This window comes from Heptranchias perlo, chromosome 27, assembly GCF_035084215.1.
Source record: "Heptranchias perlo isolate sHepPer1 chromosome 27, sHepPer1.hap1, whole genome shotgun sequence".
NCBI lineage: Eukaryota > Metazoa > Chordata > Chondrichthyes > Hexanchiformes > Hexanchidae > Heptranchias > Heptranchias perlo.
Genome location: NC_090351.1, coordinates 9,089,495 through 9,110,885, shown reverse-complemented (window position 1 = coordinate 9,110,885; position 21,391 = coordinate 9,089,495). Strand labels below are relative to the sequence as shown.

Here is a 21,391-nt window from a genome sequence, read left to right as displayed (position 1 = left end):
CATTTCCACCATTATCCTAACCACAGGATGGACAAACACCATATCTTATGAACTATTGCACTAGTTAGAGGTGTCAAGTTTTAACAACAGCTGGTTACCACTCTAAATTAATCTTGTTAGGCACCGACCCCTAAATATATGAATGCGTATTTTCATACCTAGCCTCTGGACAACGCCTTCAACACTTCGCGTTTCCTCATGGACTATACAAGGGACCTCTGCCTTCAACATGGCACAGCAAAACAATTTATGATGTTCCAATCATCTTAATATTCTAGGCATCCATGGCAATCTGGCACATCAGACTCACGGGTCACCAGCTGCTTAATCCTTGAGAGTGTTTTGGCAAATCAATGTGCCTGTGAGGTCTGCTCCCCTCTCTAGGATACTCAATGCCAAATTGGTTTACATCAGAGATGTCCCTCCTTGCAATCAATGCCATTTATTGCCACAAATCCACCTTACAGCTAGGGCCTGAGTGTTGCATATCAGCTGGAGGAAACCCTTCCATTGCACACCTAGGAGTTATTAACCAATTAGGAGAATTGTTTGAGCAAACACCATGTACATCACAAACTTAGCCTGTATTAGAACTATTATGTGAGATATTGCCATGTCCAGACTGAAGCTGCCTAAACTATACTTCAAAAAATCCCTTTTAAGCCTTGGAAAGCCCTCAGTAGCCAACAGATCCCACTGGTCAACTCACACTTTAAGATATTAAGTAAAGAACATTAGATCCACTGGTGAGCCCAACACCACAAAATCACATGAAAAAGTGCTGCAACTATTTTGAAAATGCTTGGCACAGACACTACAAATGGTTATGAAAGCCATACATGAGCTTCTTAGTCAACGTCAACAGCAAGCCCACTACTGTATGACCTCTAGGTTAACATCGACTGTCAACATTTTTACTCATGGATGCCAGTCTGGAGGATCCAGAAATTTAACCCAGTTATTACTGTTGTAAGTATAACTGATTATGTTTTAAAGTAAATTCTCTTAACAGGTAGGGTCAAATGGTTGGAGGGGGAGAGCAAAGTGCTATGCTTAAAAATGCTCCTATAATAGTACATTTTTAATAAACCCAAAAATACCTAGCTGAAAGGCATTTGTTTTAGTCTTATTTTATCTTGATGTATCATTTCATTGTAACGTTCACACTTAAGTTTTCAAATATTAATAAAGGGATGAAAGCATTTTGCCAAAAGTCTAATTTTATTTGAAATTCAGACACACGTGTTTGATGTTTCTAAACGAGGTAGTAACAATAGGTTTCTACTGAGGGGAGGAAATCGTGTGATCACTTCATGTTCCTGCTCAATTGTCTGTGGCCAAGATTTCCTTTCCAATGATTGAGTCTATTATATCATATGCACCTGGCGAGTCCAGAACATGTTTCACATCTGGAAAAATTACACTGCAAAGGAAGGTTGACAGGGATAGGTGTCTGTTCCTGGAGCTAACCCACAGGCCTCAAAACATTTTCAAATCAGTTACAGGGAAAAGCCAGTGGCCAAGTCTAATTAACATACACACAAATAAAAGAAAAATAACTTTCATTTATATTGCGCCTTTCACTACTTCAGGACGTCCCAAAGCACTTCACAGCCAATTAAGTACTTTTGAACTTTAGTCCTGGTTGTAATGTAGGAAACACCGTCAATTTCACACAGCAAGTTCCCACAAATGGTAATGTGATGACAACCAGATAATTTGTTTTTTTTTAAAAAAGTGATGTTGGTTGAGGGATAAACAACGGCCAGGATACCGCAGAGAACTCCCATGCTCCTCTTCAAATAACGTCATGGGATCTTCTATGTCCACCCAAGGGAGACGGAGCCTTGGCTTAAGGTCTCATCCGAAAGACGGCACCTCTGACAGTGCAGCACTCCTTGAGTACTGCCATGGAATGTCAGCCTAAATTTTATACTCAAGTCTCTGGAGTGGGACTTGAACCCACAATCTTCTGACTCAGAGGCAAGAGTGCTACCACTGAACTATGGCTGACACTAGATAGATCATGGCCCAAGATGACATTAATAGAATGGGACACAAATGTCTTACGATTTAAGCTACGACCAGCTTGACTTCATAACAAAGAGCTTCTCTTTCACATGCGTAGGGACTAAATGAGGGGATTTAAAATTGAAAAGGAACAGGCAAAATGATTGAACTTTTCTCCAAGGCACAACAGAGCCTAGTCTACGCCCAACGAGAAAAAAAGAAACCGAAGGGCTCCCTCAGACCAAGGCTATTAGAGCAGTGTGTGGGAAAGTCAGATGTTTCCCTGGATACCACTGTTAAGTGCTCAGACCCATTGATATAGCTGCTTGGGAGATAAACTTCCAGAGCAACATTGCTTTTTTCTGGCATAACCTCAAAATCAATACATACTAATGGCCTACTCTCCCAAATTGCAGTGGGGAAAGAGACACAGGGAAAGGAGAAAAAACAGATTAACCCTCTGGGGGGGAAAAAATTACATAACCATTGCTAATCTAGAACATACCAATATTATACCACACATTTTCACAAAAAAATCTGTGGTACATCAAAATATGGATATAGATTAAAGCTTGCAGATTCTGGATAAATTTCATTACAATCTGTTTTTTCTGTCACTGGTACTCCACTTTCCTCCTTTGCTGAAAAGGAGCTACAACATTGCAGTGTTGTGATGCTGCAAAACCCATAAATCTTTCCTCTTTCCTCCAACTAAACTTGGGATTTATTGTGAACCTTAATTGTGACAATGACCACAAGTCAACAGAAGATGGGTTTAACCCAGCAATAAGCTTGCTTGGCCCAAGATTAAATTTCCAAGAGAAAGCACTGGATTAATGGCTTTCAGTGACATTGTGATAGCTGTTATGTGCTTTGATGGCATTAAAAGTAATAATGCAGGATCAAAAACTCATACATCAAACTGATTTGTTTACAACGGCTTAGCTCAAACCTGTCAGCTGGGCTGAACAAAAAACTGTATTTTCTTATTAACAAAACAAACAGGAAATTCATCTGTTTCAGCAGAAATGACACCTTGATTTTTATTTGAGAGCTGGGAGTGTGCTCCATGGCTGCGTTGTAGGTCACATCTGCTTTTTTTGGCACAAGAAAAAACACTCCATCACTACATGGCCCTTGCCAGCTGTACAATTTAATAGAAATGACTAAGGAGAAAGTTTCCAATTAAAGCTTTTTGTCTGTTCTAATGCAACAACTTTCATCATCTACAACACAACATTCCATAATATTTTTAAACAGGTAATATTTACAAACTGTTGACAGGCTTTTAAATAACTCATTTTGACAAAAATACTGTAAACTTTAAGTTACAAAACTAGCAAAAAACACAGCAGATGCAACAGTCATAACTGGCAATCATTAAAAAAAAGACAAAGGTGAAGTCGCTTAAAATTCATCCATAGGACGATCAACTTAGAGTATGATCAGTAGCTAATGAGGCTGTATATTTTTATGGCATACACAAGAAGCTTTTAGAAATGATCAGCAGTAATATTTGCTCCACAATCAAATCTCTCAACAGACTTTCATCTCCAACCTCAATCCCACATAATAACCATAATGGCACATACAAGTCATATTACCATTTTAGATCTCAGCCTAAAACCTGTAAGTCAAGGTATGTGTATAGCATAAACCCCCATTATGAAATAGAATTAGAAACAAAGTGCGACTTATAAATAAGCTATTATTGTAACTTCACAATTCACTGTACATCGCTTCTGTCCAACAGCAGGTTCTCCCCTAAATAGAATGACATTACATATTTGAATGGTCCTCTCCCTTTCAAACTGGATATAGTAGCAGCGTCAGCCCTTTCTGGCCCTAGTTAATGGAATTGCAATACACAAGATGTAAGTGAGTCAGGAAGCATCAATCGTATGCAAGTAATGCCCTAAATTTGATTATTTGTGATTTTCATTAGAAATTATCAAGTTACGGCATGTACTACTGAAGCACATGAAAACTGTAAATCCTGAATTCAACAAATCCCGGATGAACTTCACACTTATATTCTGCTTTTTGAAGCATAACAGTTGATCCTTAGGAACTGTATTTACTTGTGAGTACCTTGATCTCCGAGTGAAAGCTTATTACAGATTGTTGTTTAAAATAAGTCTTATTAGCTGGTGGATAATCAGATCCCAGTGGTCAGAATAGTATTAGAATACTCAATGAGATATAGAAAAAAAAATTGCATAAAAGGATACATTAAAGGGTGATTTATCCAAAAATTGGTTGAAGGATGACTTAGAATCAATCAGATTTTTTAAAATTCTGTGCTGTGTGTGGACAACAGAAGCAGCTGGTAGTCATACTGAGATCTATTGATGTGAAGGGCAAGGGTACCCAGTTATATGCTGTTTAAAATGTGGACACATATCTTGTTAGAAGTTAACATCTACTATAAGATATCATATGTAAGTAATTGTAGGAGGGCAAGTCACCAGGAATATATATTTTAGCCATTAAAAAATAAATCAACGCTTTTAAACTTTCCACTAGCTAGTGTTGTCATTTCTGATGCAGATCGAAAACCAGTTACACAGACGTTGATCATGGAAACTAAATTAGTAAAGGAAAAAAAGTCCATATCCTGACCAGTTTCACAGAAGATTGTATAACAGCTTAAAGGACTCTCTTGTATCAGTATGGAATTCAAGCACACAGTAAAAATATATGAAGATGTCACGAAATCTACTACTCCTGCAGAAGTTTCCTCAACACATTACCATGAATGGTTCAAACCACTAGTTTATTAATGTTTAATTTGTGGTGTAAAACACACAAGTTGGGGGTGCAGTGATACTATGTTTACCTTATTCAGAGATTGAGGTTTTACATATTGGTACAGTAATGAGTATCCGAGTATTCCCATTATACAATCGCTATTAACCTGTAGGCTTTAACAGCCTTGGTATTGGTGTCTATCCTATACACAAACTTCATACATTTCTCACGTAACAATATAAAACGATTAATAAAAAAAATCATATATAGATGGCATCAAATCACTTAAAGAAGCATTTAAGCATCAAGTGCTTGTACATTTAAAGTAAGGAGAACAATCACCACTGAATAGTTTTATTTCAATCTAGTTCTGATTTCAATTTTACAAAACTAGAGAAGTACACCACTTCCAAATATATCACTTTCATCTTTTATTTTGAAATTGCACGAATGAATTGTTCATCGTGATCAAGGTGAGGGGCGGTGGCTCCATTCCTGACTGTGCACACTTCCATTTTTGGTTCCCAGCATCAGCGTCACATACTCCCAAAGTTAGGCAGAGCAGATTAGATGCAGAGCACGGCTCCCTGCAGCGTCCCATCATTCTCACTCCAAGCAACAATCTGTTCCTTGAAAATAAAAGCTTAAACGTACAGTTGATGCATCACTTGCTGAACCAGGACTGAAGCATGAAGTGGGCTACCGGAAAGCTCTGATTGCTGTTAGTATCCCAGTGTAAATTTTCAAGTCTTTTTGTCCAGCCAGCAAATGCCAGGATCAAATTCATGACGCATCTGTTCTTGTTGCAATTACCTCCAACCGCATCCTGTTAAACCACCTAACAAAAAAGGCACTGAATGTAACCTTTGAAGATCACATCCTATTGTGCTATTCACACTACTTTCCCCATTTCCGACACCAGCCATCCTTATTGCAGGTATTAGATAAAGTTAGTATCAATTTGTGGGAATTGTGGATAGTTTTGTTCTGTGAGCCTATGCCCAACTGAGAACTGGGTTGAGATTGGCCAAACACATTTCATTTTGGAGTGTCTCAGCCAGTAGGGAGAGAAGTATGAGCAGTTCCGCTGAATTCAAGCCTACATCCCAAAGGAGAGAAACAATGCAACAAATCCACTGCACCAAATGGCTAATCACTTTCACTTAATAGTCACAGTTGAGCTCAGATTTTAGTTCCAGTTGTTTAATGGTCAAGTACATGAACTTTTCACTCATGTTTAAAAATGACAAGATCATCAGTCTTTTTTTAAAAAAAAGTACCAGATTCTGTTCTCAACTTAGATGGTGCCCAATTTTGTACTTGACCAATGTTAAGCATCCAATGATAAACAAGCAATGCAGAAAAAAAAAGACCAACAGGTCCGGAAATCGGATTACTTTCTGGTACTGTTCCACTGCCTTGAAATCCCCCATAACTTTCAAGGTACGAAAAAGAGTCCGCAGGAAATAAATTAAAATGAAACCGTAACTTATTGGTGCAGTGTGTCAGTGGTAACATAGATTATTCAGGAGCACTTCGGCTATTCCACAGATCGTGGCATTAATTGTAGGATCTGCAGGCCATATCCTGGGCTTCATTCTAAGCAAATGTCAAAGTCAAAGCAAAAACGCACAAAAGTACACACGTGAAACACGCTCCTATTTACAGTTTTGCAAAAATAAAGAATAAGCAAATCTTGTACTTTTAAGATGCAAAGAAATGCTACTGTGGTCCGCAAATAGTTTAAAACGTGGTTAATGGCAGCTAATTATTGCAGTGCACGTATTTACTTCACCGGAATTAAAATCATGACATTCAATGGATAGCATCAGAAGATTTCACATCTGTTCTGAATTGAATACTTGGTAGCTAAAACAAGGTAACAATAAGAACAGGCACCTGAAAGGCAAGAGCTACTGTGTTTATCTAAATTGATAATTGAATTGTAGGTTACCATTTTATACAAATTAAACTTCAGATTCTAAATATGTAAATTAAAGATTAGCGTAGTTAATAAATAGTCCCTTGTGCATGCCAATAAAATATATGCCATCTACAACGTTTAGCACACAAAGAATTAATTAGATAATTACATCAGTAAAGGCAAGGATATTTTAAAAAAAACGGAACAGAGTCCGGAAAGACTCTCTGTATCCAGGCAATGAACAAATGGAACAAAGTCTTGTTTATTTGTACAAAAAACATTTTAAAACTCTAATAAATACTGTGTGGTGGGTATCAGCTTTTACAACCAACAAGCAGATAGCCACGGGAGTATTGCTCACATCCTGTGAACACAAAAAAGGGGAAAAAGTCTAAAGTTCATCCTCCCCTCAAAGGAGGAGAAAATTATTTAATGTGCACTGGCCTGTCGTCCGACTTTAGCCGCTTTCGCCTAGGTTGAACGAAGTCATCGTCCGAATCCTCGCTAATATGAGCTTCATCTTCGTGGTCGGAATCTGATTCTACCAGAGGTGTAAAGGTTCTGTCTGAATAAACCACCTGTAGTTTTGCTTCAAAATAGCTTTCTAGAGCCTTTCCGGCCTGGGCCACCTCTGAATCTACCTAAAAGTGAAAGCAACACAAAAGTATTTAATCTTACTACCAACAGACTAGTATCCCCATTATAACAAAGAACTCATTTATTAAAACCCTTGAATATTAGATGACGACCTGTGGTGTGACAAACCCATACAGACCTTCATGTCCCAGGTTCAATTCCCCAATGTGTTCTAGGTTAGTTGATCTCAGCTGGGAGAGGAGATGAATTCTTACAATTGAGCTTAATGCCCATAGCCTTGGGGGGGGGTGGGTGTGGGAAATCAGGCAAGGCTCCCACTTGGCAGTTAAATGATCACTGCTGGAAATTTTGCTTATGTAGACTTCAGCAGAGGACAGGATCAGCTGTGAAGCCCTCCACACTATTAGCCTACCAAAACTCTCAATCTACACTGACACACACCTACTTAGATGAGGAAGCATGCCTGCTACTCTCTGTAAAACCTTAGCCAGGCAAGTTAGCACCTTCAGGTGAGGAGAAAATTGGGACGAATTCTTCAAGGTGTTACAATTTGTATACAAAATCCACCCCAAACTTTCAAAACAGGATGCGTCTCTGAAAATGTGTGTATACAAATCTTCAAAATGAAATGCATCCAGATTTTAATCTCTTCTGGTTTTAAAAGGTGCACACCCATAGATAAGATGGTCATATCTTGTTTCAAGGAATGGCTATGGTTTTTTAGAAGTACCTCAACATCAGGATAAGACAGACATACTTTTCTCATTATGCACTTTATAATCTTAAATTAGATACTATAATATTTGTAATGCTTTATTGTGGTAAATCCACTTACTATACAATGTCAGTATGCCACAAAATATCAGCCCTGGTCCTATACTATGCAACCTTTTCCTTGCACACACTACATAAAACGTTGATTATGGACAAACTATACTGTCCTCATTTACCACATTGGAGCACATATAAATCACACTCCAAACCTGAAAGACATTAACTCACATGTAGGTCTCACCCCCAAATTAAAACCATATGTTGTTAAAAAAAGTGATCTACATGCTACCTTATACAGCAAAACTGCTCCATAATAAAGAAATAAATTGCATTTATATAGGGCCTTTCACAAGCTCAGGACGTCCCAAAGTGCTTCATAGCCAACAAAATATTTTTAAAGTTTAGGTACTATAGGTAAATGTAGCCAATATGCACATAGCAAGGTCCCACAAACAGCAATAAGTGACCAGGTAATCTGTTTTGGCAGGGTTGGTTGAGGAATAAATGTTGGCCAGGACTCTAGGAGAACTACTCTGTTCTTCTATGAATAGTGCCATGGAATCTTTTACATCTACCTGAAGAGGCAGATGGGTTTAACATCTGATCCGAACGATAGCACCTCCAACACTGCAGAACTCCCTCAGTACTGCACTGGAGTGTCAGGCTAGACTATGTGCCAAGTCTCTGTAGTGGGGCTTGAACCCACCACCTGATTTAGTGGCGAAGGCTCTGAGCCAAGGCTAACCTCAAGTGCCAGGTTAATTTCTGTGTAAATACATTCTATGTCTTTTTGATATCTTTATCTCTTCCTTCTCCCTCAGCCTTCACTTTATTTCACTACCACATGCCTCCTATAACTGGGAGAATTCATGCTCCAGACATCAATGGTGTAAATACAAATCTTAAATCTGGGCCTGCAGTATAGCAAAATGGGCTTCAGTTATTGTTTTCCCCTACATCAGCTGCCAAGTGGCAAAAACTCAAGACAACAGAGGCTAGCAAATTGAGTGGATTTATATTGATAATATGCCTATAGTGATACCTTTACAGAACTCTCACTCACAGTGCTTGGCATTATAATAGCAGTGAATTCCATGCCTCTGAATTTCTATACATCCTAAGGGCCACAACTGAAGCAGCACAGAGCATTAGCTTCTTTCTATAGGATGCCAACAGGCCCAACGGGGGACAGTGACAGTGTGAGAAAAAAATTGGAACGGGGTACTTGTAGGTTGCTAATCTTCATTATAGCCCCGTTCTTCTACTGCGCAAGTAACAATATGACAACGCCAAAAGCGTCTTAGGAACTCAAAGTTGACCTCTGAAGAGCACTCCAATTGCCACAATACTGGGCATCTTGTACTCAAAATGACGTAATATTGGTAAACTGAACATTTTCCCTTTTTGAACACTCAGCATCAAGTACTTCCAGATCATGTACTGCATGACAATGTGAAGAGTAAAGCTGCCTTTACTCTGCACAATGTGCTTTAGACCAACAGAAGATCCTCCCCTACTGCACCACTGAGACATTCTATTTTTCACACCTGCCATTCTCTGGTCTTCGAAAATAAGATCAAATTAATGCCAACTAAGGAACAGCAAGCAGTATGTTGGTGGGTCCATATCCCCATTAGGCAATGGATTGAAGCTGTCAAACACATGTCAAGTAGGACCTTACAGCCAGCAAAGGAGAGTTTTGTCTCATCTGTCTGTCTGAATTTGAACCAAAGGGTCAAAAGTAAAAGGCCAGTGTTCCAAACCATTCCCGTACACAATGAATTTAATCTGGTACAATGAACAGTGGCTAAAATAAGATTTTGAGCTGTGTCTTAGTGAGACACTATCTTTTCATTCCTCATCCACCATGTGGAACTTTTTTTTTTACATAAACAACCAAATTCAACTGATACACACTGCAGAGAAAGAAACAGGTCTGTCATAAGCAGGGGTGATGTTTTACCTTGGTTCTTATTTCCCTTTCTTTGGTCCTCATGAGGACTTGAGGACCATTTTGAACCCCAGGTAATAGGGTAACCTTTATGAGACAATAAAATTCATAACGTAAATTTGTTTTATGTTGCACTGATATAGACAAACATCAAAAAAAGTTTCCTTAATATTTGTACAGTTTATCCCCTTAAGTGCATACTTATTTAAGTATTTGCACTACAATAAAAATCCATGCTCCTTTTGTTTTAAAAGAAGGCTGGACTGTTAAGAATGCAAAAATAAGAGGTGGCATAATATATTTGTTAATAACTATATCAATATCACTGGCAATTTTCATGCCAATATTAGCTTGGCTTCAATTTCCTTTGTTGAATTATAATACTTACCCTCCCTATGTGATCAAACATCTTCTGCAATCTAACTAAAATATTACGTGAACACATTTTACAACACAAGATCACTGCTTAAAATGTAAAAACAAAATGACGATTTGCATCACTAACAACAGCAATTTTTGTGTATACCCTGCCCCTCTATTTATTGGGAATCTAGTGCATGTAGGGAAGATTTATTCTGGGTTCATTGTGCAGTCTTGTGGTTAGAAAAGTAAACATGCATTTCTTAAGAATTTATACCATATTTTGTGTGCAACAGTGAGAAGTACTGAAGTTCCCCACTGGGTAAATGCATAAGGTTTTGCATTGAAACCTACAAACAGGGTACAGCCTAGGTCTAATTCTTGGTCTGTGTTCAGTGAGTTAGGCTTAGCCAGGGAAACATTAGCATCCTCAGTATTCCAGGACCCTCACTGATCAGGGTTTACATTCCTGACCACCATCCAGTGACACCCACTTTAAGTATGGAGTGGACACGAGGAAGGGCATGATCAGCCTGACTGTATTGGCCCACATAGCAAGAGTCATGGTGCAGGTCACCTGTGGAGTAGCACACCAGCATGAGACGTTTTCAGAGAAGAGGAGTAACAAGAGAGAAAATTGGTGGCAGTGTTGTGAATGGGGGTGGGGGAAGAGAAAATGAATCAATATTTGTACGACGTAACATACACACCTACAGTATCCTCCAGCAATAACTGTACCTGGCAAATAGCTAATCCTAACTTTTCAAATTAACTTCTTAGCTCAGACATGCTCAGTGACTGTTGAAGCAGATCATTTGTATACTGCCTAAACATATGGTGCTTACGCAAATGAGATCTTGTCTATCCTAACAAACTGTTATGCAAATAAATGCCAAATTAAGGGCAGAATATTTAACACCCGCAAAGCACTTCATAAATTCATCTTCCAACTTCAGCAGATATACCACGTAGCCTTGAACAATTTGCCTATGGAGAGAACAGGCGAGAAAAGTAGTTTGAAGTCGTCCCCCTCCTCCATAAAATAACACTTCAATTTGAATTAAATGAGGAGAAATCTAAACATACCATCATACACTTAAAATTTTACCTCTCGATGCATCTCTATTAAGGTACTACAGAAGTATACCAACAAAACAGCCAGGTTGTTTGAAGGTACAAATGCCTTGGGATCATTTTCAGTTACTGAAGTAAAAAATAAAAAGTCTCTGGTACTGAATTTTACACACAAAGTCTAGGTTTAAATTTTTATAATGCCATTTTCTACAGTACATATGGTAGCATGTTTTGCATTATAGTATCAGATGGAAAAGTTTCTAAAAGAGCCAGCCATGATGAAAGACATACCTGAAAGGACTACACATCTCTAGTTAAATCAAAATGACAATTAAAATAAGCGATGTACCCTGAGAATTGTCATTCTAGTCCTCAAGGATAGAGGTTGCTGAAAAGAACTGACTCAGTACAAATGATCAGCCGTAATGTGGTCCTAGTACATGGAAAATAGCCCTATGAATAAACCTGCTTTTTACATATAGCCATCCAACGCCATAAGCTGTACATTAATAGAAGGATATATATGTATTGCAAATGTAGTCACAATAGTCACACTACGGTCCTAAGCAAACAAAACAGATATCCAAAGAGTAGAAAATGTAATCAGGTTCCATCATCATACCATATTTAATCGAGAGGATAGCCGCAGGTGTATATATTATCTGCTGGAACCACAAGTTATGTGGCATCACATCAAGACCCATAATGGCATTCTATTTTCACAATGGTCAAGTTTACTACATTTTAGTTTCCTTTAAGCAAATTAATCAGGAAACCCAACTTACAATGATGCACTTTAAGAATAATTCCAGTTGAGTAGTGATTAAGTCGTACATGCAGAGTTGAGAGATTCCAGACAGTGGGGAGGAATTTGAATGTAGCTGGCAAAACAGTTTCCGGTATTCCGAGGGGCCTGTGATTGATGCTTTAATGCCAATTTTAGCATTTAATTATACTTATTTATTTTGGGCATTTTTGCCAAATTAGAAAAAGCTGGTTAAAGCCTGGCTTTGGCTCATAATGCCCCAAAACTGTATCCTGTAGAAAAAGAGGCAATGCACTGACATTATGCCACTACTCCCAAGGACAGGCCTAGTGTATAAAAGCAAAGATCAAGCCAAGAAGTTAAGTACAAAAGCCATATCAGGGAACAGCTACAAACTGCGTGAAAGTTTTGAGATTGAAAGTTATTATATATAGCAGTTTTGATTGCTATCATAAAAACAGGATACAAGAGGATCAATTAACAATCTACTTATACTCCTGTTTACAACTTCAATGAATGATGAACTTGTGGAATTTTACTGCACGATTAGTCTTTCCTGAAAGTTGTATCCTCTCAGTTCTAGTAAATCTTTTTTACATTTTCTCCAGTACTTCTATATCCTTTGTGTAATATGGAGACCAGAACTGAGCACAGTACTCTTAAGTGTGGTTCAACCAAGGTTCTATATAACTAACATAACTTCTCTGCTTTTGAATTCTATTCCTCCAGAAATGAACCTCAGTGCTTTGTTTGCACTTTTTATGGCTACTTTTAACGATTTGTGAATCTGTACCCCTAAATCCCTTTGCGCCTCTACCCCATTTAAGCTCTTATTTTCCAAGCCAGTTTGCTATCCATTCTGCCACTTGTCCCGACTCCACATGCTCTGTGTCACGAGTCTACTATGCAGTACTTTATTGGAGACCGTTTGAAAGTCCATGTATATTACACCTACTCCATTACCGTTGCTTATTCTTTCTGTTACTTACAAGAATTCAGTAAGGTTGGTCATGAATGAAATCTGCGCTGACTACTCTTTTATTGTATTTTGGGTTTCTAGATGAAATTCAAATTATACTCAGTTTGAATCTGGGCTTGTTTAAAGTTGTTTGAAAAATAAACTCTTAATATGGATTGCAAAACTTAACACCACTGTGGTAACAGAACTTGAAGTTTTGGTGCATTTGAAACTGCCAGATACAAATTCACAAACGATACCTACTTCATTGAACTTTTCACAGTTCTTGAAAATGAGCCTAATGTCAGCCACAAAGTTCTCTGGTGTTTGGTAATGTTGAGAGTGCTTTTTCTGCAATTTCATTTTCACTCTGGATAAATCCATCGGGTTCTTAATAATTCTGTAGTAATCAGGAACCTAGAAGGAAAAAAGGCAGATTGATTCCACTTTAACGCAGATTTCAATTATACCTGTAGCCCAAGTCCCAGCCCAATGCTGTTATTGGACACTGGGGGAAAGGGGGGGGAAGCAGGGAAGAAAAGGAAAGAAGAAATGGTTCCACTTTAGTACTGACTGATATAAAAATGCTGTCCTAATTTTGATGAGTGATGCAAGAAGGAAGTTAACATGCACTTATATAGCACCTTTAACATAAAAAAAAATCCCAAGGCACTTGACAGAATAAAAAAAAGAGCCAAAAGGAGGAGATTTTAGGAACGGTGACCAAACATTTGGTAAAAGAGGTGGGTTTTAGGGAGGGTCTTAAAGGAGGTGGAAGTAGAGAGGGATTTAAGAGGAAAATTCCAGAGTATGAGGTGTAGGCAACTGAGGGCAAGGCTGCCAATGGTGGAGGGAGGGAAGGAATGAATACACAAGAGGCCAGAGTCAGAGAAGCAGAGTTCCAGAAGGAGAAGGGGTGCGTAGATCTGGAGGAGATTACATATTTGGGGGACTGAGAGCCAATGTATGTTAACAGAAACAGGAGTGATAGGTGAGCTGTGGGCAGCAGAGTTATAGATGATCTGAAGTTTATGATGAGTGAAGGAAAGGAGACCAGTCAGAAAAGCATTGGAATATTCAGGTCTGGAGGCAACGAATGCATGGATGAGGGTTTCAGCTATAGATGTGCTGTGGTAGGGGCAGAGGTGGGTGATGTTATGGAGATGGAAGTAAGTGGTCTTCGTGATTGATACGATATGGGGTCAGAAGCTCAACTCGGGGCTGAATAAGACAGATTGGAAACAGTCTGGTGCAGGCCAAGACAATGGCTGGAGAGGGATTAGAGTCGTTGGGAAAGGTACAGAGTTAGTGGTGGGGTCCACAATGGCTTCAGTCTTCCCATTGTTTAGCTGGAAGAAATTGCAGCTCACCCAGGACTGAATATCACAGATCATTGGCAGTGCAAGGGTCAAGAGAGGTGACAGAGAGGTAGAGGTACATGTGGAAGCATGGCCCCATGTCTGCAGATGATGTTGCCAAGGGGTAGCTTGTAGATGACAAGTAAGGACTCCGGAGGAAACAATGCAAGGGCTAGAGGAGAAGGCATTCATGGAAATGCTCCAGCTACAATTGGATAGGTACGAGTGGAACAGAGGGAGGGCTGTCTCACTGAGCTGGACAATGGAAGAGAGAAGTTGGAGGACGACGGTGTGGTCGACTGTGTCAAAGGATGTAGAGATCAATAATGAGGAGAAGGGATAATGCACCATGGTCAGAGAATGTTATTTGTGAAATTGGTTATAGAGCTGTTTTGGTACTGCATGGGGTGGAAACCTGATGGGAGAGATTCAAACAGGGAGTTGTGGGAGAGATGGGCATAGATTTGGGAGGCAACATGTTCAAGAACTTTGGAGGAAAGGGAGATTGAACATGGGGTGATAGTTTGCAAGGACAGAGGGATTGAGGGTGGGTTTTTGAGAAGGGGGTGACATCTGTGGTTCTGAAAGCGAGGGAGATGGCACCTGAAGAAAGAGAACCAGTTACAATGTCAGCTAGCATGGGGACTAAGAAGGTAAGTTGGGTGGTCAACATTTAGTGGGGAATGGAACAAAGGGAGCAGGTGGTGGATCTCGTGCATGAGATGAGCGCAGAGGCGGCATGGGGGAAGATAGGAGAGAAACTAGATAAAGATCGTGAAGCAGCAGAGGCAGCTGGATGGATGGTCTTTAACTTAGTGACAAAGAAGTCCATGAGATTCTTGCACTTAAATGTTAGAGGGGAGGGTGGTATGGCCACTGGAGAGGGGTTTAAGGACAAGGTTGATCGTGCAGTAAAGCAGCAGAGGTTATCTTTGCTTTCCAGGTTGATTCTAGAGTTAACACAGTTTTGGCATCGGAAAGTAAGACTCAGTAGAGCTTGATATGGTCCAGCCAAATCTGGTAATGGCTAAGTATGCCAGTTGTGCACCAGATATACTTAAACCTGCACCCCTTGGGCTTGAAAGAGTGAGGATGCAGGCCAAACCAGGGGGAATGACCAGGGTGTGAGGCAGTGAAGGTTTTACTAGGGGCAGGGGGATCAAAGGTGGAGGTGAGGGAGTGCTTAAACAAACTGATCTCTGTAGAGGCATTTTGGCAAATGGAGGGCCAATCGTTTAGGCAGTTTGGAATTTTAAAGAGCACTTGTAAGTGACTTGGGGGAAGATTTTTTTTTAGCAGGGGCAGGTGCAGAAGGATATTGGGTTGGACACAAGGAGGTGGCCATGAATATAGGTTGGTGGAGGAAGACAAGAGGGTGATGAATTTGAAGAAAGAACTTATATTGATATAGTGCCATCCATGACCTCCAGACCTCCCAAATTCAGGAGAGATTAAGTTTGAACAATAGAGTGATTTGTTGCTTAGTGCAAAGGCTGAGAAAGGAAAAGCAGCAGGATATGTTGGGGAGAAACTCAATGTGGGGCTTGGGGTTTTGTGGGAGGTGGGGGCAGTAGACAATGCAGGTTTCAAAACAGAGGCATGAGGGATGGAACACAGTGATGTGCTTGAAGGAAAAGATGATGTCAAAAGAAGTAGGGGAAAGACACCAAATTGTGACATGGTGATGAGGGTAGCCGATGCAATTATAGCCAGGTGGGGAGGCTTTGGTAAGGGGCATGGTGTCAATACCCATGAGCCAAGTATCAAAGTTAGGATGTTAATGTAATCATTCTCAATATTGTTATGGATGGCAAGTTTATATTGGTTGGTGCTGTCAGCAGTACAGTACCACAAGCATGCTGCCAGCACATCAATGTAAAACCACAGAAAATTACAATATAATTTGGAGTTTAGGCTATAAAGACTTTTAATAAAGATTAAATTGCAATCGATTATCTATTAAAACACAGATTGGTTCTACTTGAATAATTAACTCTGGTTACCGTGGCTATACTTGAGTACTAAGTTTATTCATGACTTGGCCTCCTTGATTAACAGATCTTCAATTATCGCCAGCAGATTGGTTTTCTAAGTCAATCCTGCAAACATCACTGTCCCAGTCACTGTTAATGACTAGAATAACAGTTCTTCTAATGCAATAGTGAAACATTAAGGCCATGTTATATTTTTGACACAAATCATTCATTTCTTGTGGGTTTCATAAGAGAAATGAATGGGTAATTGAAGGAAAACAAAATGCTATAACTGGGTGTGGGAGGGGGAGGAATGGTTTCACAGTTCAGTATAAGGGTATTTGTAGTATACTCCAACCAGCACATTTACTGTTAAAAATTGTCCCAAGATCATATCACAAATGTCATTCTAGGTGGAAAACAACCACCACATACAAATAGCCTGGCACTTAGAAATGTAAGTACTCAGTGAGTAAATTGACTATGTTGCATGCTCTCAAGACAAACAAGTCCTAGGTTTAAATGTTAGTCTGTGAAGACATCTTCCTGATCCCCTTCTAATGACCCCTGCTGGAAAGTACATGTAGGTGGTTAGGGTTAGAATCAACTGTAATATCCCACCCCCAGTAATGTAGCCCATCAAATCTCCACATAGGCTCACACACGAAGAATGGCCACTCAGGAGGGTGAAGTGATGGTGCCAGTACCTACAGAACAAGTCACCACTTACAGGAGAGAGAAGTAAAGAGGTGAAATTGTCATCTAAACTGTATTCAGCTACTCCAAATTCTCCTTAATTACCACATCATCATAATATGCCTTGGAATAACTTTAGTGCAACTCACCCTTGGTGCCAGTGTCCAAACATGTCTCAGAATGTGGGCACGGAGGGTGGATATATATAACCAGTCTCAGAATGTGATGATGTAACAGAGAGGGTAGATGAGGGCAATGCAGTTGATCTATATATGGACTTTCAAAAGGTGTTTGATAAAGTGCCGCATGGTAGGCTTAACATCAAGGATAGCCCATGGAATAAAGGGGGCAGTAGCAACATGGATACAGAATTGGCTGAGTGACAGGAAACAGAGGATAGTGGTGAACGGTTGTTTTTCGGACTGAAGGGAGGTGCACAGTGGTGTTCCCCAGGGGTCGGTGCTGGGACCACTGCTTTTCTTGATATATAATAATGACTAGGAATTGGGTGTACAGGGCACAATTTCAAAATTTGCAGATGACACAAAACTTGGAAGGGTAGTAAACAGTGAGGAGGACAGCGATAGACTTCAAGAGCATACAGACAGGCTGGTGGCATGGGCGGACATGTGGCAGATGAAATTTAACGCAGAAAAATGTGAAGTGATACATTTCGGTTGGAAGAACGAGGAGAGGCCATATAAACTAGAGGGCACAACTCTAAAAGGGGCACAGGAACAGAGATCTGGGGGTATACGTGCACAAATCATTGAAGGTGGCAGGGCAGGTTGAGAAAGCAGTTAAAAAAGCATACAGGATTCTGGGCTTTATAAATAAAGGCAGAGTATAAAAGTATGGAAGTCATGATGAACCTTTATAAAACACTGGTTCGGCCACAACTGGAGTATTGTATCCAGTTCTGGGCACTGCACTTTAGGAAAGATGCGAAGGCCTTAGAGAGGGTGCAGAAGAGATTTACTAGAATGATTCCAGGGATGAGGGGCTTTAGAAATGTGGATAGACTGGAAAAGCTGTGGTTGTTCTCCTTGGAACAGAGGCGTTTGCTAGGAGATTTGTTTGAGGGATTCAAAATCATGAAAGGATTAGACAGAGTAGATAGAGAGAAACTGTTCCCATTGGCGGAAGGGTCAAAAACCAGCGGACATAGATTTACGGTGACTGGCAAAAGAACCAATGGTGACATGAGGAAGAACTTTATTACACAGCGAGTAGTTAGGATCTGGAATGCACTGCCCGAGGAGGTGGTGGAGGCAGATTCAATCATGGCCTTCAAATGGGAACTGGATACGTACTTGAAAAGAAGAAATTTGCAAGGCTATGGGGATAGGGCAGGGGAGTGGGACTATTTGGATTGCTCTTGCAGAGAGCTGGTGTGGACTCGATGGGCCGAATGGCCTCCTTCCATGCTGTAACCTTTCTATGATTCTATGTCTCAGAATGTGGGCACTAAGGGTGGACATATATAACCAGTCTCAGAATGTGGGCACTAAGGGTGGACATATATAACCAGTCTCAGAATGTGGGCACTAAGGGTGGACATATATAACCAGTCTCAGAATGTGGGCACTAAGGGTGGACATATATAACCAGTCTCAGAATGTGGGCACTAAGGGTGGACATATATAACCAGTCTCAGAATGTGGGCACTAAGGGTGGACATATATAACCAGTCTCAGAATGTGGGCACTAAGGGTGGACATATATAACCAGTCTCAGAATGTGGGCACTGAGGGTGAATGCGTAAGCAGGTGTCAGAATCTAGGCACTGAGGATGAATGTGTAAGCAGGTGTCAGAATCTAGGTATGTGAGAATGGACGTGTAAACAGGTGTCTGAATCTGGGCACTGCGGGTGGATGTGTCAACAGGTGTCAGATTCTAAGCACTGAGGGTGGACGTGTAAATAGGTGTCAGATTCTAAGCACTGAGGGTGGACGTGTAAATAGGTGTCAGATTCTAAGCACTGAGGGTGGACGTGTAAGCAAGTGTCAGATTCTAAGCACTGAGGGTGGACGTGTAAGCAAGCGTCAGAATCTAGGCACGGAGGGTGGATGTGTAAACAAGTGTCAGGTTCTAAGCACTGAGGGTGGACGTGTACGCAAGTGTCAGAATCTAGACACTGAGGGTGGAAGCCAATGCAGAGACATCTCCTTACTACACCATTGCATACCTGCCTGGAGTTAAATGACGAAAATAAACCACATTTATATCAAGCCAGTTTCTGAACAAAGTAGATCTGACACAAAGGGGTCACACTAATGGCTTTCATATCATGTTCACTTTGCAAAAGTTCTTTTAATGTAAAAGGTATTAAAATGTAGACATGTTTCAGAAATAGGACATAGCTCCACAACCAGAGACACTTACAGAGGAAGGAACAGGTTCTTGGAATGCGATGCTCATTTCATGACAATACAGATATAAGAGGAGACGTTCACACTTCTAAAAAAAAGGGGGAAAAAACACCAGTTAATAAAGCCGTAAAGGTGAGTTTGATAATGGTCTATACATCATACAAGAAGTTGAGATACAATAATAGGATACTCAGTTTGCATTTAAAATATTTAATAAATCTGACTAGCTATATTTCAAATCCAAAATTTGAGATGAAAATAAAATCCCACTTAAATTAATGTTATAGGGTAAAGAGATCTGCATGTAACAAATGTTAAGGATGAGAAACGATCACTTGGCACACTGACACTCATCACTCTAGTACCCTAACTCTCTAATGTTAGCATCCAATGCCATTTTGAACAACCCTGCTTTAGCCTCCACTAAACCAATTGGCAGATTATTCCAAACATTTATCAGTGAGTAAAGTAGTTCTTAATACCCATTTTTTAAAATTTATTTCAAAATAATATTCTGTCACATTTACATTATCGTACTATTTCGTAATTGATATACCTCAATGAGATCCTCCCATAACCACTTTCTTTCAGGACTGCAGAGATTTTGCTGCTAGGAACATAGGAACGCTGCTCTAACCTTTCCTCATAGAACAATCTCCATTACATTTAGATTTAGCCTTGTTGCATTTCTCTATCTTTTCCAATGCCTGTAAACTTTTTGTGGCATGGCAACCAGAACTAAACACAGCACTCCAAGTACGATATTAGTAATGCACTGTAAAATCTCAGCATAAGTTCTAGACTTATACTCTATTGGTCTGACTATATATTAAATATATAAAAATATTTTATACACAAGTCTTCCATTTGCTTTTTTAAAAAATTGCTTAAACACATTATGCAGACATTGAAAATGGCAAGTCCATTCTTCTGAGGTATCCCTGACTTTGCCAGTAATAATTCTATTCAATTCATTATATACTTGACATTTTTTTTCAACCAATGTGTATTACCTATATTTTTCATTGGTAAGTTTTATTTGCAAATTAACTACCCAATTTCATTAAGTGCTCCAAATCCTTTTGCAAATCTTTAAAAGTAACATCTGTCTCTACTATACTCTCTATTTTAGGGTTAGTACATTAAAAAAAGCTTATATTTGGTTTCAGTGTTAAGGTCTGATGTAGATTACAAACAGGGTCCAAGCATTAACGCCTGAGGCACTTCCCCAAAACAACCCCCCGCCATCCACCTCCAACATGCTGACATTACACCTCAAGTATTCTTTCTTCCCCCTTTTTTGAGCAAATTCTTATCCAGTCCCATGTTCTACTCAAGATTCCTGTGACTTTTAACGTGAAACTTTGTCAAAAGGTTTTTTGAAAGTCCAAATGAACAATCTTAGTTAGAAACATAGGAATATAGGAACAGGAGTAGGCCATTCAGCCCCTCGTGCCTGCTCCGCCATTTGATAAGATCATGGCTGATCTGTGATCTGCCTTTATACCATATACCATAGTTAATCCCATCTCCTGTATCCTTTGCCCATCCAGCACCATATTGCTGCAACATAAATGGAAGTTGGAATAAGGGAGAAATGAGAAACAGTATTAACCATCTTGGAGTAAATTTTTCTTCATAAATAAATGAATCTCACCCTTTGGTCAACTGGGGCCAAGCTTGGGCCAGTTTTTCCCTTCTTTATATGATGCAGATTGTCACAGTCATACTCTACTTCTGGTTTGGACAGGTCCCGACAAAATGTACAGATCCATTCCCCACTTATATAGGAAAAAAAGAGAGGGTCAAAATGGCCTTTTATCATG

General features: G+C 39.7%; 1 protein-coding gene across 4 annotated transcripts in view; it reads right to left on the bottom strand.

Moving 5' to 3' along the window:
* Positions 1 to 1,215: 1,215 nt before the first annotated feature.
* The window catches only part of trim33 (tripartite motif containing 33), a 203,989-nt gene continuing 183,813 nt past the window's right edge, over positions 1,216 to 21,391 (bottom strand). For 2 of the 4 annotated variants that reach the window (XM_068007293.1, XM_068007294.1), the window contains exons 16-20: positions 21,223 to 21,346; positions 19,579 to 19,653; positions 13,430 to 13,582; positions 10,020 to 10,094; positions 1,216 to 7,326 (exon numbers count right to left, since the gene is read on the bottom strand). In XM_068007293.1, coding sequence (XP_067863394.1) covers positions 7,111 to 7,326; positions 10,020 to 10,094; positions 13,430 to 13,582; positions 19,579 to 19,653; positions 21,223 to 21,346 — 643 coding nt within the window. In that variant the 3' untranslated portion in view covers positions 1,216 to 7,110. The remainder of the gene's footprint in view (positions 7,327 to 10,019; positions 10,095 to 13,429; positions 13,583 to 19,578; positions 19,654 to 21,222; positions 21,347 to 21,391) is intronic. The other 2 variants (XM_068007295.1, XM_068007296.1) reach the window with 1 other exon arrangement.